General features: G+C 62.4%; 2 protein-coding genes across 2 annotated transcripts; both read right to left on the bottom strand.

The window, feature by feature from the left end:
- Positions 1 to 1472: 1472 nt before the first annotated feature.
- LOC144578211 (mucin-5B-like) lies at positions 1473 to 9420 on the bottom strand. Its single transcript, XM_078341799.1, has 14 exons — positions 8857 to 9420; positions 8540 to 8609; positions 8014 to 8151; positions 7431 to 7595; positions 7040 to 7134; positions 6823 to 6949; positions 6323 to 6578; positions 5728 to 5783; positions 5298 to 5398; positions 4873 to 5024; positions 4260 to 4398; positions 4070 to 4180; positions 2941 to 3117; positions 1473 to 2406 (listed from the first exon to the last, which is right to left on the bottom strand). Exons 1-14 carry the CDS (start codon positions 8989 to 8991, stop codon positions 2137 to 2139), a joined length of 1992 nt encoding a protein of 663 aa, XP_078197925.1. The 5' UTR covers positions 8992 to 9420; the 3' UTR covers positions 1473 to 2136.
- Positions 9421 to 10163: 743 nt separating this feature from the next.
- LOC144577931 (mucin-5B-like) lies at positions 10164 to 16468 on the bottom strand. The gene is made up of 9 exons (XM_078339149.1): positions 16345 to 16468; positions 13929 to 13985; positions 13156 to 13227; positions 12578 to 12839; positions 12309 to 12423; positions 12055 to 12145; positions 11670 to 11776; positions 10748 to 10949; positions 10164 to 10375 (listed from the first exon to the last, which is right to left on the bottom strand). The coding sequence occupies exons 1-9, from the start codon at positions 16394 to 16396 to the stop codon at positions 10164 to 10166; spliced, it is 1170 nt and encodes a 389-aa protein (XP_078195275.1). The 5' UTR covers positions 16397 to 16468.
- Positions 16469 to 25755: the final 9287 nt, after the last annotated feature.

Raw genomic sequence — 25755 nt, forward strand, 5'->3', positions numbered from 1 at the left:
ACTCACACAGGCCTCGTAGTACTTGGTGGAGTCAACCTGGGAGTGAGGCCAAGATGCAGCTGTCAGGCCAGTGTCCCTCCGACACCCCACTGTTAGGGGGCGGATGGCCCAGGCCATTTGCATTTGCATTTCAAACCCCCCATGGCAACTCTCTAAGATCCCTGACTCTTGGGGCCTGGAGTACCTCAGAGCTTGCCCCAAATAGGAGCTGCCCCAGCACCACCTTCCTAGCCCACCTGTGCCCTTGACCAGCTATATCGTTGCCCACCTGTGCACCTGCCCATCTGCCTATCTGCCCATCTGCCCACCTATCTACCCACTTCTGCACCTGCCCACCTGCCCATCTGTGCACCTGCCTATCTGCCCACCTGTGCACCTGCCCATCTACCCACCTGTGCACCCATCCGTCTGCCTGCCTGTCCATCTACCCACCTGTGCACCTGCCCATCTGCCCACCTGCCCATCTACCCACCTCTGCACCTTCCCACCTGCTCACCTGTGTACCTGCCCATCTGCCTATCTGCCCATCTGCCCACCTGTCCATCTACCTACCTCTGTACCTGCCCACCTGCCCATCTGCCCACCTGTCCATCTACCTACCTCTGTACCTGCCCACCTGCCCATCTGCCCACCTGTGCACCTGCCGATCTGCTCACCTGTGCACCTGCTCGTCTGCTCACCTGTGCACCTGCCCGTCTGCCCACCAGCCCATCTGCCCACCAGTGCACCTGCCCTTCTGCCCACCAGTGCACCTGCCCATCTGCCCACCTGTGCACCTGCCCTTCTGCCTACCTTCACATGTGCCCTTTGGATCTTTTTATCACGTGGGTCTGGTCATGTGGCCTACAGGTTCCAAACCCACATGGAGCATAGCACCTCTGCTCGCCCTCGGCTCTCACCCCCACCTCTCTCTGCTGCAGTGGTGCTGGCCTCCTTTCCAGCTGGGGGCCTTCCCCACAGCTGACCCAACCCTGTGGTGGCCCCCTCTCAGGGCTCTCCATGTCCGAGCATCTGACCACCGAGCGCCCACCACCCTGCTGCCTCCTCCCAAAGGTAGTTCTGTGAGGACAGGTCTTGTCCCTGATGGCTGCGGTGAGCCCAGAACTTGCCAGGCTCCCAGTGAACCTGTGCTGAGGAAGGAGTGGTGACTTCCAGTGCCAGGGACTCGATGCAGCCTCACTTCCTTTCCAGACCAGCCATGGGGGCAGCCGCGCTGTTAGCCCCATCCTGACCACGAGGAGCAGCCTGCTTCCTCCAGGCAAGAGCCCACACCCCTCCCAGGCCCCATCTGAATCTGGGTCCAGATGCCAGCTTCCTTTTCAAGGGGACAAGCGGCAGCTGATGTGAGAGTGCAAGTGTGCCCAATGCTGCACCCACCACTGCCCCTACGCCAGCCCTTCATCTCAAACCTGAACCACATGCTGTGTGCCTACATAGGCACTGAAGTCTTCCTTAAAATGGCAGGAAAATGCTTTTTGTTTTTTTTTTTCTTTTGAGATGGAGTTTCACTCTTCTTGCCCAGGCTGGAGTGCAGTGGTGCAATCTCAGTTCACTACAACCTCCACCTCCCAGGTTCAAGCAATTCTCCTGCCTCAGCCTGCCGAGTAGCTGGGATTACAGGCATGCCACCATGCCCGGGTAATTTTTGTATTTTTAGTACAGGCAGGGTTTCATCATGTTGGCCAGGCTGGTCTTGAACTCCTGACCTCAGATGATCCACCCACCTCAGCCTCCCAAAGTGCTGGGATTAGAGGCATGAGCCACTGCACCCAGCCAGGAAACTGTTTTTGGAATTCTCTGCTTATGGCTGAGGTCTGATTCCTCCCTGGCTGGGCGGGGAGCTGGGCTGACCTTCCAGTTTGCGCTGAGAACTGGGCGGGTCTGGGGATCATGAGGAGGGTGTCTGGAGCCTCTGGGTGTGACTGAGGCTGTGGCCAACGGAGTGGCCAGGAGACAGCAGAGTTGGCTTCGTGCCAGGGGCAGGAAGTGCAGGTGCAGGGTTGGCAGGAGATCCAGACTTGGGGCCTGCCGTGCAGGACCGAGTGCCCTGGGAGAACAGTCAGACCCTCTTTGGAGCCCTGGCGTGTGCCCAGAAGACTCAGTTCTCAGTGGGAAGGAAGCACCGCCATCCCCACTTCACCCTGTCTGCCAAGTGCAGAGCCCCACCTGGGAGCGGCATGCGGCGAAGGTGGGGCCGTGGAGGATGCTGCACTGCTTCTGGGCCCAGGACTTGCGGAAGGGGTTGGCCGTGCAGGGGTCCTTGGGCAGCAGGGCGTCCGGGCAGGATGGGGAGAGCTTCCAGCTGTTCCCAAACTCCAGCGCGTCCCCCACCACGGACCGGCTCCTCGTGGTGAAGTCGTTGATGGCGTTTCCGTCGAAGTTCCCGCACAGGCCGCAGACCCTGCCCTGCAGAGGCGCCCAGCGAGGCGGGGGTGACTACCGGCAAGCCCAGGGGGCCAGGGGCCCCTCCTCCTTCCCGCCTCCAGCTACACCTGCGGAGCCCCCGGGCAGTGCCGCCGAGCATGGAGGGCCGGGGCCAGGTAGGCCGCAGACCATGCCCTGCAGAGGCGCCAAGCGAGAGGGGCCCTGGAGCCGGGGCCACTGACACCCATGGGAGGTGGCACGGAGCCCGGTCCAGGGTCCAGAGCCCTCAGGAAACAGAGGGAGGACAGCCGTTTCCCCAGCCAGTGCCCAGCAAACTTGTAGGGGACTGGTGCTGTGGGTCCCTGGGTGGATCCCTGGGTGGGTCGCTGGGTGGGTCCCTGGGTGGGCCGCTGGGTGGCACCTGCTTCCCCATAAAACCTTCAGCCCACTGTGGAGGCCAGAGGGCAGGGTTCTCACCAGCCAGGCTCAGCGGGTCCCACAGGACACCCCTGGCACCAGGGTTTCTGTGGCCGCCAGGTGGTCCCGCAGGGCCTGGGAGCCACGGCCGGAGCTCACCTTGTAGTCCTGGTGCAGCCGGATGAATATGCTGGTCTTCCGGTCCCAGGACACAGCCATCCCGCGGGTCTCGATGACCAGGAAGATGCCCATGTAGCGGATCCTGTAGGGTGGGTCCCCGCCCGGCCCTCTGGCCACCACCTTAAAGGTTCCCTCCTGGAGGATCAGCTCGTAGGTCTGCAGGGGAGGCAGACGCTGTCGGAAGCTGACCCTGTGGTCCCTGGGGCAGGGCCTGAGACGCAGGGATCCCCAACCAGGGCAGGGCTTTGCAGGTGCACATGGCACAGGGAGCTGGCATTTGGGATGAGCTGGGTCCATGAGACCCTCAGTGAAGGTTCAGCAAGAGGCTGGGCAGGAAGTGCGGGAAGCAGGGGCCATGGTCGGCCCCTCCTGCCATCTGCAGGGAGCACCCTGGCAGCAGCAGCTCTGCCTTCTCCCCTGGGAGCTCTGGCCCCCCATGCTGGACTGGGTGTCTCTGGGTGTGGCAGGGTGAGTGGCAGCTCTGGAAAAGGTCTGTTTACATTCCAACTCCCAGAACCTCAGCCTGCAGCCTTGGGAGAAAGCATCTCTGCAGATGGGATTCAGGGAAGCATCTTGAAATGAGATCATCCTGGACTATCTGGGGAGGTCCCTAAACCCAATGACCAGTGTCTTAGAAGAGACAGAAGAGAGAAAAAAACCCAAAAAGAGAGAAGAGAGGCACAGCCACAGAGGGAAGCCACAGGCAGCCACAGAGGGAGGCCACAGGCAGCCACAGAGGGAAGCCACAGGCAGCCACAGAGGGAGGCCACAGGCAGACACAGAGGGAGGCCACAGGCAGCCACAGAGGGAGGCCACAGGCAGACACAGCCATGGGACGCCTGGAGCCCAAGACGCTGGGAGAAGCAGGAAGGACTTCCCCAGACCCTCCTAGGGAGCGTGGTGCTGCCCGCCTGCATCTCTGACTTCTGGCTCCAGGACGGAGAATATATTTCTATTGTCTAAGCCCCGTGGTTTGTGGCTGTTTGAAACAGCAGCCTGGGTCAGGACACCGCTGAGAACCCGTGAGGGCAGCTGCAGACTCATGGAGCTTCCCTGGGTCAGCTCATTGGCTGCAGGCAGGGGGTTTCACAGCCGGGGCCGCTCTCACCTCCACGAAGAGCTTGATGGCCTTGGAGCAGGTGGTGCCGGTGGTCCCACAGGGGATGTTCTCCGTGATGACACGGAAGGTCCCGTGGCTGGCGTTGCCCCCGCAGTAGTCCTGGGCCAGGAAGAGACAAGCTGCTGACTGCAGGCCCGAGCGTGCCCAGCCTGTGGGAGCTAGGGAGGGGTCGGCGTACCTGCGCCAGGGTGTACTCGCAGCTGCCTTCGAAGCTGTAGCGCTCGCCGTCGAAGGTGATGAAGTGGCCATCACCGTAGGCCACGCAGGTGCCCAGGCAGAGCCGGTGGCTGCACTCCCACCTCCGGTTCCTGCAGGTGCTGCGAGGGGCCGGGACAGTGTCTGCTCACGGGGGCTGCCCTCCCAGCCTTCCGGAGACCCAGCACCCAGGCCTGTGCGGGTCAGCCTGGGGCCTCAGCCTCCCCAGGCCCAGCCTGGCCCTCCTCAGTGAAAGGAGTGGTCCCAAACAGCGAGTTTAGGGCATGCAGCCCCACCCAGGTTCCTTGTAGCACCACGGTCCCTGGACCACCTTCCAGAGGACGCACAGGATTGCCCCTGGCTTTCCTGGCAGCTCTCCTGCCACTGCCCCACCTCACCCCAGCCAGTTCACCGCCTGTCCTCCCCACCCCCTGCCCTCCCCACTTTCTCCCCTTCCTGCCCCCTGCCCTCCTGGCCTGCTGCCCTCCCTCCCCTCCCCGTATCTTCCCCGCCTCCTGCCTCCTCACCTGCTGCCCTCCCTCCCGGCCCACTGGCCCCCCTGCCCACTCGCTGCCTCTGAGGGACCCGAGACCCACCAGGTGTTGCAGTCGACCCTGATGGTCTCCCCAGGCTTGTAGGTGGCCTCGTTGTGCACGCAGGGACAGTCCTCCTTGGCGATGCAGCCCCCACTCCCGTCCGACACCAGCCCCGGGGGACAGACACAGCCAGATACGCAGTGTGTGCTGAACTGTGGGCCCAGGCAGGTCCCAGTCAGGGCCGGACACCAGGGGGGCAGATGCTACTCATCCTTTGGGAAGGCACACCCAGGGGCCCCGGAGCAATGTCCGGGCCAGGGCGGAGCTTCCGGTGGGTGGGGTGTTAGGCCTTTGGCCACGCAATGTGCCCAGGACCACCGGAGCCCTGGGCTTGGGAGCTGGGGAAGCTGGGATCCCTTCCCTGCCCACCCTCCCTGAAGCACCGGACGGCAGGGAGTCTCCGAAGCCGGCACCAGAAGACTCACACAGCCCACGTCCAGCGTGTGGCAGCTCCGGACACACTCAGCCCCAGGGCTGCCCGCCGAGCTGTTGCTGCAGTCCAGGTACACCATGGGGGCCACACAACCTGGGGGCAGAGCTTGGTGGGAGGGGTCCTGCGGACGGACAGCCTTGGCCCCAGCTGCCCCTGGGCAGCCCTGAGGCTGTCCTGCTGATTGAGCTAACGAGGGTTCCATGACACCAGCAGCCCCCAAGCCCAAGGCACCCTGGCCATGCTTCGGGGCAGAGACCCACTGGCCCCTCCATCCCTGACATGTCTGGGCCTGGGTGCCTGTGGCAGGGCCCAGGTGAAGACTGATCTAGCAGGGTGGGACAGGGAGGGCTGGGGCAGGGAGGGGCGGGGGGCGGGGCAGGGAGGGGCGGGGTGGGGCAGGGTGGGGCGGGACAGGTGCCTACCTGTGCTTTTCTGCAGGGAGGCTCCCAGGCAGCTCAGCTTCCCACCCGAACAGGAACTGCAAGACACGGACCACACAGCCTGGATCTGCGGCCCACACCCCACAAACCCCACCCTGGGCTCCCGAGCCGCCGCCGAGCACCTGGCCTCCTCAGCCTGGCCGCCTCCTTGTAAGGGCAGCTGGTGCCTGCCGCTGGGTTCTATGGGAGACCCCAAGTCCCTCGGAGGCTCATGGTCAAATACACACAGAGGGGCGACCAGGCAGTAGGGACCCTGGGGTTAGGAGCGGCCTTTGAGGCCAGGGTGGGAGTGGGGGCTGCCCCCCCTTTCCTGGCAGGGGCTGCCATTCAGACCAAGATGAGAACAGCCAGCAGGCATCCTCCTGGACTCTTTCCCAGCCGGGAATTTTCAGAACACGCTGGGCCCACCCTGTGCCGCCCTCCCCAGCCTGGCCCTTCGTGTCTCCGAACCCTCGAGGGAGGCACAGAAGGCTTCGGGCGTGGAGCGGAAGTTCAGGGGGAGGCCCCTGTCTGCCCAGGGAGGGCGGATGGTGGCTTCGAGGAGCTCCTAGGGACCCACTCCCCGGCCGGCTCTTACCACACGGCGCCCTCGTCATGCACGACCTCTCCCGGGGCCAGCACGGTGCCGTGAACGTAGCAGGGGCACTCTCGGGCAGCCACACAGGCACCCGCGTCATTGAGGAAGGTGCCGGCGGGGCAGGCGCAGCCGTCCACGGGCACGAAGGCGATGCCACAGGTGACGTCGGCCTCACTCAGGCCCCGGCAGGTGGGCTGGCAGGCGTCCACCACGTAGGCGTAGCGCTGGGACTCAGGGCAGCTCTGCATGTACTTGGCTGCGGTTGGGAAGGCGGGGGGACGGGTCAGCGGCCGGGCAGCCCGGCCGAGCCCCACCCGCCCCATCCTCAATGCTGCGTCCCCGTCTGTGACTCAGAGATCACGAGGGTTCGAGGTTCTTGAGAGGCTGGGATGCGGAGGTGCAAAGCTCGGGCCTGAGAACCCTGTGGGTGACAGGTGCCGCCGCCCAGGGTCCCCCGCGCCCCCACGCAGCGTGACACCTCCACCCCGCGGAGCACTCACTGCAGACGCCGTCCCTCCAGTCGCTGAGCCGCACGCCCTTGGCGGTGCAGGCGAGCACGTAGGAGGACAGGGCGGCACACAGGCAGTCCTCACTGCGCTCACAGTTGCAGGTGTCAAACATGCAGTTCTGCGGAGAGGGGGGCGTCAGGGACCCCAGCCCACCACAGCTCCCCACCCGTCCTGCCCAGACCTGGGGGGCTGCCTCACGGCCTCTCACCGAGTGGAAGGGTTTTGGGTTGATGACAGAGTGGCAGGGCGAGAAGGCGCCGGTGGGGTCCATCAGCCGTGAGCACCAGTGCCGGGCGTAGTTCTCTGTGGGGAAGACCCGGCCCCATCTCCATGACCTGCCCTGAAGCCCACAGCCCACCCAACACACACGCAGTCCTTCGCGACCTCAGCCCTGGGAATGGTGAGTTGGAATTTGGAGGCTCACGTGCTGTGCCTTGGGGATCCCGGCCACCTGGCCCCAAGCACCTACCTCCCGATGCCTCCCACCTGTCTCCATGGGGTCCCCAATCCCACCCAGGGGTTCCCGTGGCCCAGGGGACAGGAAGGTGCTGGGTGGCACTTGAGCCTGGGGTAACTGCGGGGGTGGGGGCGAGGGGTACCATTCTCCACACTGAGGGAGCAGGGGTCCTCGAAGCTGTTCCTGGCATTGGCACAGACGGCCTGGGCCTTCCAGGTGTTGGCGAAGGCTGCGCCCGTGGCTTCCACCACCCCGCTGAGGGCCGTGAAGTCGTCAGCCTGGTTCTGGTTGAAGTTCCCACACAGGCCTGGGGGCCAGGGTTGGGGGTGTCAGTGCTGCTCTCGGACCCACCGGCTGGCTCCTGGCCCCTCCCAGTGCCCCAGGCACCACACAGGGCGGAACGGCCCCAGGCACCACACAGGGCGGAACGAAACGGCCGAGAGCCCTGTGCCTGGACTCTGCTTCCAGAACCGTCTGCAGACAAGCCCTAGGGGGCTGGCCCCTGTGCACAGCCAGCGCAAGCCAGGGCAGGGCTGCCCTCTCCCTCCTCCCGCCACTTCCGGGGCACCGATCAGATGCTGGTGTCCTGCACCAGCACCAGGGTCTCCGCCGTGCCCTGGGAGCAGCCCTCTCCCTGTCCCCCTGCCCGCCTCTGCCTGCCCCCTCCCTGCCGCCTGGCGCTAGTCCAGGCCCTGCACCCACCGAAGGCCCCTGCCCAGCCTCACCGCACATCTGGCCCTGGTGGGCGGGGTCCAGCCTGACAAACACCTGCATGAGAGGCACCAGCTGCACCAGCAGCTGCAGCCCCAGGCCTGTCTGTACCACGACGAAGAAGCTCGAGGGCCTGAACAGGGTGATGTTGGCTGCGGGGAGTGTGGAGACGCCGGTCAGGGCTGCAGGGCCAGATATGGCCAGATGGGAGGGGCAGGGCATCCAGCGGGCCAGGCCACCCCACTGAGACAAGGGAGTGGGCAGGAGCCCTCATGCTCTGCCCTGCACCTGTGGCCACCAAGCCGGCTCAGGATCCCTGAGAGAGTGGGGCTGAGCGAGCTGGATGTGGGTTCCCCACCGCAGCCTAGGTAACCCTGGCATCCCCACTCAGCCGATGATAAACCGACCACAGGAAGCTCCTGGAGCTGCCCGAGGCCATGGAGAGCTGGCAGGGGGCTAAGCGGACACTGCACAGGCTGTGGGAGCCGCCCCTGCTCAGGAGGCACTGCCCAGCCTGGCCGTCCCGGGGGAGCTGCGTACCTGCCGACAGGGGCAGCTGCGTGTAGATGGAGTTCATGAACACCGAGCCGTCCGCCTGGACCCGGATGGCCTGCCGGGAGGAGGCGGGCGGGAGGTCAGCTCTGGGAAGAACCTGTTCCCGACTCTCAAATGAGGGGGTGGCCTGCCCAGGGGCCACCACGGGGTCAGAGCCCACAGAGAAGCTCGGGTCTGGGCCTGCGGGGGGCTCTGCAGCTGCCGGGCCTCGAGGCTGGAGGGGAGATCTGACCGCACTTCCTCCCCACACGCCTTCAAATGCCCCTTCCCACCCCAGCCCAGGGCCTGGGCCGGCTCCTCACCGTGTCCCCGCCGTCCAGGTTGAGCGTCACTGCTTTGAGACAGTTCTCGTTGTCCGTGAGGCCGCATTTCCGCAGCTCGGCCAGCACCGTGAAGCTGCTGTCCGTACATTGCTGGGGAGGGACCCACACATGCATTGGGCCTGGCTCGATGTGGGGCGCCCCCCAGAAATGTTGGGGACGCCCTTGTGGGGGATGTGGCTCTGTAGGGAGGTGCCCTTGGCCCCTCTGGTCACCTCCCAGCAACTTGTCTCAGCAGGGAGATCCCCTCCATGTCCATCGTGGGGGCCCAGGGCTCCCCCTCAGCAGAGATCCACTCCTCCATGGCCATCATGGGGACCCAGAGCTCCCCTCTCAGCAGGGAGATCCACCCTCCATGTCCATCGTGGGGGCCCAGGGTTCCCCCTCAGCAGACATCCACTCCTCCATGGCCATTGTGGGGACCCAGGGCTCCCCCTCAGCAGAGAGATCCACCCCTACAGGGCTCCCCCTCAGCAGAGATTCACCCCTCCATGGCCATCGTGGGGGTCCAGGGCTCCCCGTCAGCAGGGAGATCCACCCACTATGGCCATTGTGGGGGCCTCCCCTGGGCAGAAGGGGTGTGAGGGTCCCCTGGAGAGGCTGGGTGTCTGGAAACCCTGCCCTGAAGCCAGACCTTGGACAGGACATAGCTGCAGTCACCGTGGAGATCGTAGAGTTTCTCGTCATAGGTGGAGATGTGGGCCCCACCCTGCACAGAGCAGGTGCCCGGACATGGCAGATCCTGGCACTGCCACAGCCCCCCGGAGCAGGTGCTGGGGAGGGAGGCCGTGATTGGAACGAGTCTGCCGGGAGGAGGCAGGCCCCACTCTCCACACCCGACCCCAGGCTGTTGGGTGCATACCAGGAGCTGCAGGTGGTGTTGAAGGAGGCTCCCGGGCTGTAGGTGCGGCCACCATGGGTGCAGGGGCACTGCCCGAGGGGCAGGCAGCCAGAGTGTGTGACATCATCTAGCACCGTGCCTGTGGGATGGGCAGTGAGGCAGGGCTGGCCCGTGCACCAGGGACTCTGAGGTCAGAAGACCCCCTGCCTTGGGGATGAGCCGCCTCCCTGCAGGAGGAAGTCCTGCACCAGGACGCCACCCCCGCCCTGAGCCCCATCCACTTGGATGAACACCAAGCATCTCTGGGCCTCAGTTTCCCCACCAGGCCCAGGTGGCTCATGGCACCGTTCTGCTTCCCTCCACGCATCGGCCGGTTGTCCGGCACCCTCCCAGCCAGTGCCCACCCCCGCCCTGGGTCCCTGGGTGGAACTTTCTGGCATGAGGGGCTCTATCTGGACCTGATGAGGCCGGGGGCAGGGTTGGGAGCAGAGACCCGAAAGCTCCCGGGGGGCGCCCAGGGCACCTGGGACCTGCCTGGGGGACAGAAGCAACCGTCCACGCAGTGCTCCTCGCAGAGCTGCGCACGTTGGGGGTTGGAGCAGGTGTCTGCACAGGGCGAGCCGCACTCTTGGTGCTGCATGTTGAGGGGGCAGGTCCGGGCTGCGGGGAAGGAGGTGGGGTTGGTCCGGGGAGGAACCCCATGCTGTCCATGTGGTCAGCTCCAGCCACCTGCCACCGCCTTCTGCATGCCATCAAGTCCGCAGAAGCCAAAGCTGGACCCCAGGATGGTTGTGAGGTCCACCCTCCGGCCCCCACCCCCGCCACCTCCTGTGCAGCCTCTCCTGCTCCTGCAGCCCCTGGAGGCCCTGCCCCCTCTTAGGGTCCTGGGGTGGCCTCTGCCCACTATGCCCATGGGGGCTCCTCTGCCCTCAACCCCCATCCCCCAGGCCTCCCCACCCCCTGTGGCCACTGAGGCACTCCCCCTGCCCCTTCTCCCCAGCATATCCCTGGCAAAGGCCCAAAGGCACTCACGGCAGAGGTCGGGGCGCCTCCAGTTCTGTGGCTGGCCGCCCGCGTGGGCGCACTGGCGCGAGTATTCCGCAAAGGTGGCACACGGGCAGGTGGGGCAGTGGCACAGGTCCCGGGTGCAGGCGGCCAGGTACTCGGCGCTGTCCACCAGCGCCTGGCACTCTGCAAAGGCCGACCCCAGCAGCGTGCGGTGGCAGATGCCCTCCTGGGGGGCACAGTGGGCCAGGCTAGGCACCCCTGTCCTCCACGGTGGCTGCCACAGCACTGGAACAGGACCCGGGCCAGGCCAGGCCTGGAAGGCCTCTCCCCCTTGGGGCCCCCGGTACACAACCCCACCCCATCCACCCGCTGCGGCCTCACAGATGCCAGCGCAGAGCCCCACTTGGCCCTCGGGGAGTGACCCATGGCTCTGGGCCCCCATCAGGATGTGCCCTGGGAGGCAGCTCCTAGAGAGGGAGGTGGAGGCCCTGCCTCTCTGGGCAGCCCAGCGGCAAGTGTCCTCCACCCCCAGGCCCTGGGTCTCTGGCTGTGGGGCTCCACTCCCCAGTGAGGGCTGACGCTCTCATTCACGGCATGATTTAAGGCCTAGAGATCCTGCTGGTTTTGTTTCCTGGAGCCTCCAGGCCCCTTCTGAGTTCCCCTGCTGGTGGGAAGGGCTTGCTCCGGGCTCCCCGAGGGCCCACCCTCAGCCCAGCCCATGCGATGTGTCCTGAATTCAGTCACACAGATGGGCACACGTGTGGCCAAGGAACATGCATATCACTACACGCGCACAGTGTATGCCGTGGAGCTGAGCACACAGATCCTGGCTGCCTGGACCCCCTCCGACGCCACCGTCTCTCGTGGTCAGCTGGGGACATTCCTCAGACCTCAGCCCAGCTCCCCCTGCACCTGGAGGCCGTCGCTGCCCAGGAGCAGGGCTCACCTCATCTGTACAATTGTCGGCTGGCAAGGGCAGCGGATCTGGGCACTGCTCTGTGGGCCCGTCCAGCTTCTGCAGGTTCCCAAACTGGAAAGGGCTCAGCCTGGTGTCTGCCCGGAAGAAGCATGGGTCATGCGTGTGGCGGCTCTGAGGGGCTCCTGGGGACACGGTCTGGGCTCCCACTTCCTGAGGCCAGGCCAGAGGACTCCCGCTGATGCCTGGGGCCAATGCCCCAGGGGCACTCCTCCCCTGACCAGGACCACAGCCATTGTGGTCCCTCCCTGCCTGCTGCCTGGTCCCCGAGCTGCCCCCTCCCTCCTCCCCAGAACTATGGTCCTTGGTTGGCTGACATAATCGGTCGCCACCCCCTCTGCCTGGTGGCACTCACTGTGGGCATAGAACTCGTTGAAGGCTGGGAGGCCGTTGAAGTCCCCGCACAGGCCACAGGTCTGGTTGGCGTATTTGGGGTCCAGCTCCAGCTGAGGATGGGGGAGGGGCAGCTCCAGCCTCAGGGCCTCTGGTCTACCCCACTGGCCACATGCCCCAAGTCTTACGACCCCAAGCCCAGGGAGGCACCCTTCGACTCCCTGAGGGGGTTTTGCGACCTGGTCTGGAGGACAAGGGGCAAGGGGGCTTCCTCACCAGGGCGCTGTCCTGTCCGTTCCACTGGAAGGTCAGGACTAGCCGGATGCTGACCTTGATGTAGTCCCCGCTCTGCTCCACCAGGAGGCCAGTGAGGCTGTAGGGCAGCTCCTCCCTGCACAGACAGCAGGGTCTCTCCCTGGGCCCGGCCCTCCTGGCTGCCCGCCAGCCCAGTCCTGCCCCAGCCCTGGAGCAGGTCAGACACGGCCACTGGGGGAGGTGGCACCGCGTGGCCTGGCCCTCGGCCCTCCCCGGGGTGGCCGGCTCACCGCTGCCCGTTGACCAGGATGGAGCCGTTGGACACCTCCAGCACCAGCCCCTGGGCCTTGATGACAACATGGGTGACCACAGGCCTGGAGCCCGCCAGGCCTCGGCGCAGCTGCACGTTGAAGTCCTCGTAGGCGGCGCCGCAGTGCTCGGAGAACACGTAGTTGCAGAGGCCGGGGAAGCGGAAGACGTCTCCATCGAAAGTCTTGTAGTGGAAGTCACCCCATGTGCTGCACACACGCCCGTTGTGCGCCGGGTTCAGGGCTGCGGGGGGCATCTCGGATGAAGCCCCGCTACCCCCACGCCAGCCCCCACCAGGGAGCCTCCCCTGGGCCGAGGCGCCCTGGCTTTGGAGCAGAAAGGCCGGCCGTCGGCTGTTGGCTGTGCCCTGCCTGGCTCCCCCCGGGCAGCCTCTGTTTCACTCCATGACCTTGATCCGTTCCCCCTCCCCATGGTGGCCCGTGACCTGGGCCTGGCCCTGTGGCCCCGCCTGGTGCCAGCTGCATCCCTAGATCTGGGCCTCTACCCTTGGCCCTGGCAAACATCCCCTTCCCAGCTGGCAGGGGCAGCGTCTGCTTACCGCTCAGGCTGGGGAAGACGGTGACAGGTGAAACAAAGCTCACACGCCGGGCGGACACAGACGTCACGGAGCCTGTGGGTGAGGGCCGCTCACCCTGGGAACTTAGCCAGGAAGGGGTGGCAGAGACACCCTTCCGGGCCCTACCCTCCTCGCCAGCCCCCAGAGTTGAAGGGGAGCCCAAAACTGACAGACTGGAGACAAGGCAGCTCCTTCACCCCTTGGCCCTGTCCACCCCAGAAATACTGCTGCTCTTGTGTTTTGGCCTCTGTGTGTGTGCGTGTGCCTGTGTGCATGTGTGTGCGGTGTGTGGTCTGTATGTGTGCATGTGTGGGTGCCTGTGTGCAGGTGCCTATATGCATGTGTGTGCCTTGTATGTGTGTGCATGTTCCTGTGTGCATGTGTGTGTACCTGTGTGTGCATGTCTGTGTGCATGTCTGTGTGTGTGCACATGTGTGTGCTGTGTGCATGTGTGCCTTGTGTGTGTGTTCAAGTGTGTGCATTTGTGCCTTGTGTGTATCTGTGCATGTGTGTGCACCTATGTGCATGTGTGTGCATATGCATGAGTGTGCCTGTGTTCGTGTGTGCCTTGTGCGTGTGCACATCTCTCTGCTCTGCACTTTCCTCTTTGGAGCTCCCAGCCCCGCCTCACACAGGGGACCCTGGGAGGGTCTCTGTGGGACTCATGGCTGCCTGGAGAGGTGTCAGCCTGCCCCAGCCTGAATCCCAGCCCTCCAGCCTGGTTAGGAACCCACCGCCTGAGTCCGGCCACTTACCACCATCTGTGCTGTACCCTGCGCTCCCCCCACTCGGCTCCGCAGGGCTCTGGGTTTCTAAAGGAAGAGGGGATGGGAGTCAGTGAGAAACCAGATGTGGCTGCCAGCCACGAACCTGGCCACGGACTTGGCCACACCCCTGGTGTGGCATCCTCATGTGGAGTCCGAGGTGGGGTCTCCACGCCCTTCAGGCTCCCCTGCACAGCACAGTCTGGCCAAAGCCAGGACTCCCCAGACGCTCAGGCAACCCCAACCAGCAACCGCAGATGCCTCCCCTGCCACTCAATGCTGTGGAAAACCTGCAGGATGGAGGCTTCCAGCAGGGTCCCCTGCACTGCCCCCAGCAGGGCCTGCACCTGTCCTGTGACCCCGACTCTCCCTGATGGACATGTGGGGGTGGTGCCTCCTTCTCAAGCAATGGGGGAGGAAGATGGAATCAGGAAAAGGTGTTGGCCACCCCAGGGGGGATTCAGCCTGATCCCAGGCGTCCCTGAAGAAGGACAAAGACTCCCTTTGTTGGGAAGACACAGCTGGAGCCTTCCAGGCGTGACTTAGCAGAAACCTAAGCCCAGAACGAGTTTCGAGCTAGAACCCTAAGTCAGGGCGAGAGGGGCAGGTGGGGGCAGGCCTCCGGGCAGAGCAGGTGGTGTGGCCCCGGATGCTTTAATGGCTGCCCGTGGTCGCATGGGCTCCGGCCCCGTGGAGGCTGGACTCTAAGCAGAGAGCCCTGGAAAGAGGCAGCTGCCACCCCCAGGACTCTGAGGACCCCCCAACCCCCGGGGGTCTGCCCGGTTTGGGCTGGAGCACTTCCTTCCCGGGTCCCCAGAGCTCCTCTCTGGTGCCCAATCTGAGACAGCCCAGCCCAGGTCTGTGCTCCACGAGGAGGCAAGAGAGGGCCCAGCCCAGGCACGTACTTCCCTGGAGATTCGGAAGGTGCAGCCCCACTCCCTATGGCAGGACCAGGGCTCAGTGAGGCGCCAGCACCTGTGGTGTGAGCTCTGGCCTGGACAGGCCAGTGGCTGGCAGCTCACACCCTGCCTGGCCTTCCCAGCCTGCTCCTGCTGACAGCTGGGAACTACCACAGGGGCTGGCTCCGGAAGCTCCCTGTGTCCTCCACCCTGACCCCAAATGTGGCCCAGCCCGGACACTGCCACCCAATGGCGCCTGCCCCAGGCAGCCCCTCTGTGACCCAGGCAGCCCCTGCCCCGCCCAGGCTGACCGACCCCGGGCATCTGCTCCGTGCGGCACCCTGCTTGGGCTGGGCCACCTGGTCCTCCATCTTGAGGCCAGAGAAGTGCCCGCCACCAGCCACCCTGTCACCCTGGCGTGTGTCCCTTAGCATGAAGACGCACTGTGCAGGGGCCACCTCGCCCTGACTGCGGGATGTGCCTCTCGAGACTAAAGCACCATCCTTGCTGAGGGTTTGACCCCCCCAGCTTGGATGCGCATGGGGCACGGTGGGCTGACAGCCCCGGGCCTCCCTGCTCCGGAGAGGGGAGCCCAGGCTGTGTGGCCCCGAAGAGCCGGTCAAGAGGACGTGGCTACTCTGGTCAATCCAGCGCCCAAATCTTGCGGTCAGAGACAGCTCCCTCGGTCCACACTGGGAGCCACTGAAGGAAGCCCAGGGCCTCCCGCCCTGCTGACCACCCAGCAAGGGGGCTTGGGTCAGGGGCCCTGAGGGGACCATCCCCTCCCCTCCCAGCCTCCCTTCCACAGGTGGAGAGAGCCCCAGAGCCTCGCCTGCCCAGCCCAGACCCCAAGCTTGGGAGGGGGAGGAGGGAGGGGCCAGGAGGGGCTTCGGCAGCCTCGGGGCAGGGTGTCTCCCAGTGGCCCCAAGGCCATGTCTTTCTCTGTTGACAGTCAGTATTAACACTATGGCAGACGGCAGGGGAGGGAAACCGCTTGGCTGAGAGCCCGTGGACAGCCCCATGGGAGTCGGGCCTGGGTTCAGGCCGGGGCTCTCACAGCTGGCTGTGCAGTCCGGAGGGTGGTGCCTCAGCTGCCCTGCCGGCTGTGACTCCCAGGCTGGTCGTGGAGGACAGAGCCCTGCTCACTCATGCCAGGGCCTCACAGGGCCCCAGAGAGACCCTCAGCCATGGCCCCCACCCCCAGTGACAATTCCTGTCCCACCCTCAAGGCCAGGACCCTCTTGGTGGTCTCCCAGGATCCCTGCTCCTCGGTCAGGGTTTCAACTTCTCCTGACACCCCATCCAAGCCGGCCCCCGGGTTCCCTGACACTGTGAGCAGTGGGCCCAGGAGCCCTGTGTTGGGGATGCCTAGGGTCCCATCCAGGACACTCATGGGGGTGTAGGGGGATCTGCCCGTCCATGCTGCAGGAGAAGCCCTCAGGCGAGCAGCCCGCAGAGACCCCCGATGTGAAGACCGCATCCGGAGGGGCCAAGTGGGGGGCCCTTACCTGCCTGCCTCACGAGCAGGGCCACCAGGACCCACACCAGCACCCAGCACATGTTCCGGGCACCGATCCCGGGGCTGGAACGGGGGTGGGGGCGCAGACGGGCAGGGAGGGAGCCTGGCTGGGTGCTTGCTCCCCTGGGGGCCCCAGCTTATGTAGCAGGGAGCCTTGGCCCTGGGCCAGGCCAGGCCACGCAGGGCACCCTGCTCTTCTCTGCACCAGCCACGTGTGTTTGCTCTCGGGGAGGGGCTGTGGCAGGGAAGAGGCCTGGAGCAGGAAAGATTTGCAGCTCTGTGCTCTAAGGCCAAGATGCCCCCGCCCCCAACAACTTCTGAGAATCGGAAGGGAGAGGAGAAGGGCCAGGCCCGCCTGGCACCCGTCCTAGGCCGCAAAGCCGCTGGAGGGCAGGGCGGGCCTTGGACCCAGGGTCCGTGGAACCAGTGGTCAGCCAGCCTGACTCACACTCAGCCCCACTCTGGCTCCTGCTGGGAGGAAACCCCAGCCTCTGGGCAGCTCCCCTGGCTGCTCACCATGGGTCCTTGAGGCCTGGGGAGGGTCCCCGAGGCTGGAGCTCCTGTCTGGCCACTGCTCAGCCGGCAGGGAGGCTGGGAGACCCCTGCTCAGCTCAGGCATGCATGTGGCCAGGACGCTCAGTCTCGGTGGCTTGTGGGGGGTCCTTGGAGGAGGCCCCATTTCCAGAGACCCCAGCCCAGCTGACCAGAGCCCCTCGAAGACCTGGGAGGGCTCCGGGCTCATCTGTTTCAAGGTCGAAGTTCAAGGGGAAGCTGGGGCCCGGAGTGTGCCCTGAGCATGCTCCTGGGAGTCGGCTGTGCTTGTCCAAAGCCAGCCCTGCCAGGCAGGCCGCAGGCTACCAGCCCCGTGTCCATTTGGCCTCCACCTCACTCCAGGACCCCTCATTAACCCTGGCAGGGTTAAGGAAGGAGCTGCTCCTGGGGTCCTGGACCTGCCCGAGGTCCTCAGCCTGGCCCAGGTGGAGGCCTCAAAAGCCTAGCACCACCCCAGGTATCGGGTGGGCTTCCTGGGGGCCACGTGGTAAACCGGAACCAGGAACAGCCTCCACAGATGGCGTCACCTACAGGACACTGTCCAGGCGGTAGTACCTTCTGCCTGTGTGACCGGAGCTTGAGATGCTCCCACCCCTGGTTCCCTGGCCGCTAGCATCCTGAACACTCCAAGGAGCGGACCCCAGGTGGGAAGCCCCAGATGGGGTGGGGTGGGGTGGCCTCGTCCAGCCCTAGGGGACCAGATGACGGTTTCCAGGTCTTGTTCTGTTTGGCGACTGTCCCCATCACTGCAGCAGGGACCCTGCACCGACACCCCTGTGTTTATCTTTCTGAAGTTAAATTCTTAGTGGTGGGATTTCCGGGCCAGGCAAAAGCTCATCTGCAGGGCTTTGGCCCGCCTCACGCGCAGTAGGATGTGGGGGACCAAGAAACAAGGAGTCAGAAGCATCGGCTGAGACGTGGGGACCCGGAGCCCCTCGCCCTGCCGGTGCGGGACCAGCAGCTCCACCCCGTGTCCGTCCCCGGATGCACTGGAAGCAGCTCACAAAGGAAGGTCTGCACCCCCACATCTGTAGCAGCACCTCTGACAGGGCGAAGGCTGCCTGCGCATCCCCCGACGGAGGACTGGTCAGCACCACGAGGCCGACCCGTGCGGTGGAACACAGTTCAGCTGTGCAAAGGAAGGGCTGGCCCAGGCTGCTCCATGAGGAAGCTGAGGACACTGTGCAGAGGGGGGCAGGTGGACACAAAGGACAAAGGAGGAGGGGCCTCGAGTGTGCAGCCCCCAGGGTCCTGAAACCCGCGGGTATGGAGCGTGGATGGTGGGCGCAAGGGGCTGGCGGAGGGGCTCGGAGCTGGTGTTTCAGGGGATGGGGTTTCAGGTTGGGAAATGAGAACGCTCTGGAGATGGAGGATGCGGACAGCAACATGAACAGACCTGGCCCATTTTGCCACCTGTCCCCCCTCATGGCTGAGGCCCCCAGGAGGCTCCTAGGAGCGCGAGGGCCATGGCAGAGGCTGGGACCTGCCTTCTCCCTTCATGGCAGTTTATCTGTCTCAGGGTGCGCCTCAGGCTTCTGGGGGAAGGGGGCTCCCAGATCTCAGTATGGCTCAGACCCTGGCTCCTGCTCTCTTCCGGGACTCCACGGCATGTGGTCGGTGGCCAACTCCCCGCACCCCACTGAGATCATCTCCAAAGCTGAAGGTTCCAGGGTCTCTGGGGTCCCCGAGCTCTTTCTTATCCAGCCCGGTCGTCCCTTGCCAGCGCGGCCCTGAGGAGGGCTGGGAGGCAATGACTGCCCAGTGGCCTTAAGGACAGTCAGGAGGGTGGGGGGCACCCCACCCTGGGCTCCTGGCTGTGACTGCGCCCAGGCCCCGGCCAGACCCCTCTCCTCGGCCTTCCTGCCTGCTCCAGGCCAGGCTGGGCAAACAGGGACTCCCTGATGCTCTGGCTCGTGGTCCTCGTGCTGGGGGAGGGGTGTGCCTGTTGCCTGGGCTTCTGCTGCAGATGCCCCCACTGCCCCCCACAGATCTCTCACCTTGGCCACAAGCCCTCCTGGCTTCCCCTGACCCTGCCTGTGGCTCCAGCTCGAAAGCTGATGCCCACCCAGAGACTGGGGCCACTCCTGGTGTCTCCCTGCGGCCCCTGCTGCCTGTCTCGGCCCTCCCTGACCACAGCCAGTGCCTGCGGCCTTCATGGGGGCTGGCAGCCCACTGCAGGGCAGCCCCCTCGCACCCAGCTCAAGCGGGCTGAGCACCTCTGCACCAGCGAGAAGCGTTTTCTCCGTGGCGGAGCTGGGACCCGCAGGCAGCAGCTCTGTCCCAGCTCAGTGCCTGAGGCCCCACCTGCCCCGCTTCCACCCTGGAAGAGCCCCCAGGCAGGGGCCTTGCCCGCCTGTGGCCGGCGGCACGCAGTGACACCAAACCAGTGGGGACCCTGATTCTGCCTCATCCCTCCCCCAGGCACCTCCTGGGGCAGAGGGCCCCTTGGGGACTGGGCTGGGTCCGGGGCAGGGGTCCCAGGTGGACGTCAGGTCCGAGGCTCTTGAGACATCCCGGATGCGGCCCCGGGAGTCCAGCCTGTTTGCTCAGCGTGTTTGAAGAGCTCTCCTCTTCACAGTTGAAGGCGCAGAAAACACGAGATAAAGGAAGGAAAGGGACAGAGCCGGTTCCTGCTGGGAAGGGGGGCCGGGCACAGACTCCTGGAGCGCAGGGGAGCCTCCGCCTTGGACGTGCCAGGAACCTGCCCTGCGGCTCTGACGGAGTCTGAGCCAGGCCCAGCCCTGGGCGGGTCACTGTCCATCATTCCGGCCAGGGGTCAGTGGGGACAAAGGGGCCTCCTGGGCCACACGGAGCCGAACATGACAGGGGTTGATCCTGCCATGAATGAGGACCCGCCTGGGACCCCACAGACCCCTCCAGAGGCCGTCCAGGCCTCAGTGGTCAGAGCCACTGTCTGCTGTCACCAGCTGCCCCAAGCCCAGCCTCTCAGCCCTGGGGGATGCCCGGAGGGCTTGGTCACTGGGGCTGGGGTTTCCGAGTGGCCCAACCCGACCCTCCCCCACCACAGGGGTGCAGGTTTGAGTTGAGCCCCAGCCTCCATCAGCCCCGGGCACTGAGTGCTGCCTGCCAGCTCCACACTGGACACGTAAGGTGTCAGGCACAGCCTGAGGGTCACAAGCAGGGCTGGGCTCTGGGTCTGCTCCGCACCAGGCCCCAGGCCATCCTGGGACAGGGGGTGGTGGCTGTGTTGGACCCTTGGCCTTGGTGGCCTCCTGCTCCCTGGCACATGGCCCCTCAGATCCTAGGGTGGAGGTCTCATCAGGCCGAAGACCCGCTCCCAGGGACTCGCCTGCTGATGGGTCGAGGGGCCCAGTGTGTGACCAAGGAAGGGTTCAGGGCTGGGTGGGTCCTGCAGGAAGGTGTCTCAGACCTTGGGGCCCCGGGTGGTGATGGGCTGCTTGCTCCTGGGTGCTGGGATGGCCAGGCCCCTGTCCCCTGTCCCCGTCCCCTGTCCCAGCACAGGTGGGGAGCTGTCCAGCAAGGCCCAGGAGTCTCAGAGCCAGTGCCAGGTGTCCAGAAGCAGCAGGTGGAGACACATTGGTTCTTTTCGGCCCTTAGACCCTGCTGGTCCACCCAGCGACAGGCACCACTGGGGGCCGAATCTCCCGGTGGGACGCGAAGCTATGGGAAAGGCGAGTCACCTTTCACCTGTGCGTCCCAGTGCCCTGAGCTGCCCCTGTCGGAGGGTGCCCTGCACGGGGGCTGTAAGACATGGAGACCCCCTCCTCTAGGATGGCCCCTGCCCCGTGTGAATTTCTGAGGCAAGAGGAAAGCCCATCTTCAAAGCTTTCCTCCAGAGGAGGCTGGAGCTCCCTTCTGGCCACGGCTCAGCCAGCAGGGAGGTCTGGAGGCTCCTCCTCAGCTCAGGTGTGCACCTGGCCAGGGCGCTCAGTCTGGGTGGCTTGTGGGGGTCCCCAGAGGAGGCCCCATTTCCAGAGACACCAGCCCAGCTGACCAGAGCTCCTCGAAGACCCTGGACCCCCACCACCTGTCTCTGCTTCCTCCTGGCCTTTGCACAGACGGCCTTTTCTGCCTGTCCCCCACCCCCTCCCTTCCTGACAATTCCGAGGAGTCCCAGCTGCGTTTCAGCGCTGCCCTGGGTGGTGCGATTGGACGAGGACTAGAACAGAGTTCTGCCCCTTCCAGGCTTCGGTGGCGTGGCCTTTGCTGCAGCTTCCAAGGAACGAGAGAGGATGGAATGGTCCTCCGGGTGGGGCTGGGGGAGATGACGGCTGAGCTGCCAACCCGGGAGCAGCAGGTGCAGAGACCCCGGGGCAGGGATGAGCTCAGTCCACTGGAGGGTCCGAGCGCACCGACGTGTCTGCGCTGGTGCAGGGCGAGGGCAGGGTCAGGTGTGGGCAGGAGCCTGGGGGAGGGGAACTACAGGTCGTTTCTCTAAAATAGTGGTGAAATGTAGATGACGTAACATTGATCACTTCCGCCTTGATTGATTGATTCATTTTTGTAGAGACGAAGTCTCAGCGTGGCCCAGGCCACCATGAGCTCCCAGCCTCAAGCGATCCTCCCGCCTCAGCCTCCCGCAGCGCCCGTTTTGCCGTCTTTAGGTGAATGTAGGAGCGTTAGGTCCACTCACACTGTTGTCCTGAACTGAAACTGTCCCCACGGAACACCAGCTCCCCTCCCCTCCCCAAGCCCCACGCATCCACCAGCCTCATCTCGCTCGCCAAGTTTTGTCCCCTAGGGAGCCGTGTATAAATGGAATCATACTGAGGTAGAAGATGAGAGCAGAGAAACACATTTTCCTCCTTTCCTGTAGTGTGAGTAAGGCTTCCTGGAATCCCCCTCCCCGAGGAACCGTACCCTGCTTTGCAAGTTGTATAAGTTTGCCGGTGCACATATTCTCATTCTCGGCAGCTGAAAACTCAGAGTTCCTGCTTTTCCTGTGACGTGTCTCGGCAGGTCTGGATTACAGTCATCCAGGCCCCGTAGCGAAGGACCTGGCAGGCCACGCAAGGCTAAGCTAGTGGACGCCGGCGACTCTGGACTCCACAGCGTCAGTCATACGTAAGCCTAAGTTGTAAAACGTGGTTTTTAATAAGCTGCCTTTGCTCCGCTCCTGCATTTCATATATAAAAGCCACACTGTGTCTTTGTTCAGCTCAGTCTTTCGGACGTGAACCCCCGAGCCGCTGCGCACTGTAATAAAATCCTCCCGGTCCTCCCATCGGCCTCTCTGGCCTCCTGATTCCCGCAAGCGTACGACACCCGTTCCAACGTGACCGGCTCGTTTCACGGAGCACGGTGACCTCAGGGTCCATCCGCGTTGCTGCCTGTGTCCGGATCTCCTTGCTCTTCTGACGCGGAGTCAAGTCCCACCGTGTGCACAGGCCCCATGGGGTTGTCCATTCACCGGTGGATGGACCCTCAGGTTGCTTTTGCCTTTTGGCTTTGTGAGTGAGGCTGCGATGCACATTGCGATGTGCCCAGGAGTCCGAGCCCCTGTTTTCAGTTCCTTGGGTGGGGGTCCCTCTGGCTCTGGGCGGAACCGCTGGCTGGCCTGGTGAGTCCGTCCTTGGCTTTCCGAGGAGCTGCTGGACCGTTCCACAGAGGCTGTGCTGTTTTACATCCCCACCAGCCGTGTACGCTTCCAATTTCTCTATATCTTCACCAACACTTCCTGTCTTCCTTTTTAAAAATCCATCGCCACGTGATATTTCATTGTGGTCTGGATTTGCATTTCCCTAATAATTAGTGGTATCCAGAGTCTTTGCATGTGCACATTCCTATATTTCCTTTGGAAAAATGTCCATTCAGGGCAGGTGTAGTGGCTCACGCCTGTAATCCCAGCACTTTGGGAGGCCGAGGTGGGTGGATCATGAGGTCAAGAGATTGAGACCATCCTGGTCAACATGGTGAAACCCCATCTCTACTAAAAATACAAAAAATTAGCTGGGCATGGTGGCACGTGCCTCAGGAGGCTGAGGCAGGAGAATTGCCTGAACCCAGGAGGTGGAGGTTGTGGCGAGCCAAGATCGCGCCATTGCACTCCAGCCTGCGTAACAAGAGCGAAACTTCATCTCAAAAACAAAAAAAGTACAAAAATTAGCCAGGTGTGGTGGTGCACACCTGTAATCCCAGCTACTTGGGAGGCTGAGGCATGAGAATCTCTTGAAACTAGGAGGCAGAGTTTGCAGTGAGCCAAGATCATGCCACTGCACTCCATCCTGGGGGACAAAACGAGAGAGACTCCTCCGTCTCAAAGAAAAAAGAGAAACATCCATTCATTCCCTTGCTGATTCTTCGGTTGCATTTCTTGGGGTTTGAACCCCTTTTAGGGGCTCTTTATATGTTCCAGTACTAATTCTTTATCGCACGTATTACCAGCAAGCGTCTTCTCCTGTGCCTGCCTTTCCACTCTCTTCTGACGCACAAAGGGCTTTAATTTTGACGAAGTCTTATTTGTCTGTTGAATCATCGCCAAATTCAGTGTCATAAAGATTTTCTCCCATGTTTTCTTTTAAGGGTTTCACAATTTTAGCTCCTATGTTTACGTGTCTGATCTATTTCGAGGATTTTTTAAAATTGTTTTAAGGTAAGTGTTCGGTTGCACTCTTTTGCATGTGGATATACAGTTTTCCCAGAGCCATCTGCCAAAAAGACCACCCTTTCTCCATTAAGTGGTCTTGGCACACAAGCTGAAAATTAATTGACCTGGCCGGGTGCGGTGGCTCACGCCTGTAATCCCAGCACTTCGGGAGGCCAAGGCCGACGGCTCGCCTGAGCTCAGGAGTTTGAGACCACACTGGGCAACCTGGTGAAATCCCACCTCTACTAAAATACAAAAAAATCAGGTGGGCGCAATCGCGGAGGTCTGTGGGCCCAACTACTCAGAGGCTGAGAATCGCTTGAGCCCAGGGGATGGAGGTTGCAGTGAACAGAGATTGCGCCACTGCACTCCAGCCTGGGTGATGGATCGAAAGTCCGTCTCCAAAAGAAGGAAGGAAAAGAAATCCTTTTCTGGCTCTCAGGAGGCTGAGGCAGGAGAATTGCCTGAACCCAGGAGGCAGAGGTTGCGGTGAGCCGAGATCGCGCCATTGCACTCCAGCCTGGGTAATAAGAGCGAAACTCTTAATAAGAGAGAATATTGGTCCATATATCTGTCCTTATGCCAGTACCACATCAACTGGATTACTGTGGCATTGTAATGCATTTCAAAAATAAGAAGTATGGGCCGGGCGTGGCGGCTCACACCTGTAATCCCAGCACTTTGGGAGGTCTAGGTGGGTGAATCACAAAGTCAGGAGTTTGAGACCAGCCTGGCCAACATCGTAAAACCCCATCTCTACTAAAAATACACAACATAGCCAGGGATGGTGGTGTGCGCCTGTAGTCCCAGCTACTTGGGAGTCTGAGGCAGGAGAATCACTTGAACCCAGGAGGTGGAGATGGTGGTGAGCCAAGATTGGGCCACTGCACTCCAGCCTGGACAACACAAAAAAAAGAAGTATGAGTCCTCCGCTTTTATTCTTTTCTAAGCCTGTTTTGGCTATTCAGGGTCCATTGAGATGTTTACAAAGTTTCACATGAATTTTTCTATTTCTACAAAAGTACCATCAGCATGTTGACAAGGGTTGCACGGAATCTATACTACCTTTGAGTAGTGTTGCTGCCTTATCAATATTGTCTTCAAGTCCATGAACACAGGATGTCTTTCCCCTTTATGTCTTGCAATTTTTTTTTTTGAGACGGAGTTTCGCTCTTATTACCCAGGCTGGAGTGCAATGGCACAATCTCGGCTCACTGCAGCCTCCGCCTCCTGGGTTCAGGCAATTCTCCTGCCTCAGCCTCCTGAGTAGCTGGGATTACAGGCACACACCACCCTGCCCAGCTAATTTTTTTTATCTTTAGTAGAGACGGGGTTTCACCATGTTGACCAGGATGGTCTCAATCTCTTGACCCCGTGATCCACTGGCCTTGGCCTCCCAAAGTGCTGGGATTACAGGCTTGAGCCACCACACCCGGCTGTAATTCAATATTTTTTCGGCAATGTTGTGTAGCTTTGGTGTAGAAATGTTCTGCATCTTCGGTTAAATTTATTTCCTAAGCATTTTCTTATTTTCGATGCTATGTAAACAGAATTGTTTCCTTAACATCCTTTTCCCATTATTCATGGCCAGTGTACAGCAGGTGCTGAATGCTTGTTAGCTTGAGTAGTTTTGGGGTGGAACTCGGGGATTTCTATATATAATATCACTCCATCTGTGAGCAGAGGCCTGTGACATCTTCCCATCCACTCTGAGTTTCTTTTCTTTCTCTTTCTTGCCTTATTGCTTTGGCGAGAACTTCTAACACTATGCTGAATAGAATGGTGAATACAAGTCTTGTTGTCTTGCTCCCCATCTTAGAGGAAGCGTCGTTTTCAGTCTTTCATCACTCAAGATGAGGTTGGCTGCGGCTTCTCACATATGGCCTTTGTCATGTTGAAATACTTCCCTCTGATTTCTAGCGGTTGTGTTTTGTTTGTTTTATTTTTAACCATGAAATTATGTTGAATTTTTACACACGCCTTTTCTGCATCAACTGAAATGATCGTGGATGTTCCCCCCCTTCGCTTTATTAATATGGCATATTTCAATGGTTGATTTTCATATCTTGACCCGCCCTTGCAGCCCAGGAGTGAAACCCATTTGATCGTGGTGTATGATGGGTTTTAAAAGCTGCTGAATTCAGTTTGCTACTTCATGGAGGATTTTTTCATCAATATTTTTAAGGGATATTGGTCTCTGTCTGCTTGGGTCTTTGGTCTCCGTGTCATGCCAGCCTCACAGAATGAGTTAGGAAGTTGATACGGGTGCCGTTCTTGTGAG

The sequence above is a fragment of the Callithrix jacchus genome, chromosome 10 (genome assembly GCF_049354715.1).
Source record: "Callithrix jacchus isolate 240 chromosome 10, calJac240_pri, whole genome shotgun sequence".
NCBI lineage: Eukaryota > Metazoa > Chordata > Mammalia > Primates > Cebidae > Callithrix > Callithrix jacchus.

What these genes read in the sequence shown, in the direction of transcription:
- LOC144578211 (XM_078341799.1), bottom strand. Translation starts at nt 8,991, where the DNA reads ATGCATGTGTGGGTCCCTCCCCAGCAATGTACGGACAGCAGCTTCACG. An exon ending in GCAGCTGCCCCTGTCGGCAG is followed by an intron (nt 8,152 to 8,539) that starts GTACGCAGCTCC and finishes CACTCCCCGCAG; the next exon opens with CCAACATCACCCTGTTCAGG. An exon ending in ACCCAAAACCCTTCCACTCG is followed by an intron (nt 6,950 to 7,039) that starts GTGAGAGGCCGT and finishes CCCTCTCCGCAG; the next exon opens with AACTGCATGTTTGACACCTG.
- LOC144577931 (XM_078339149.1), bottom strand. Translation starts at nt 16,396, where the DNA reads ATGTGCTGGGTGCTGGTGTGGGTCCTGGTGGCCCTGCTCGTGAGGCAG. An exon ending in CCTGCTCGTGAGGCAGGCAG is followed by an intron (nt 13,986 to 16,344) that starts GTAAGGGCCCCC and finishes CTCTTCCTTTAG; the next exon opens with AAACCCAGAGCCCTGCGGAG. An exon ending in CAACGAGTTCTATGCCCACA is followed by an intron (nt 11,777 to 12,054) that starts GTGAGTGCCACC and finishes TCTTCCGGGCAG; the next exon opens with ACACCAGGCTGAGCCCTTTC.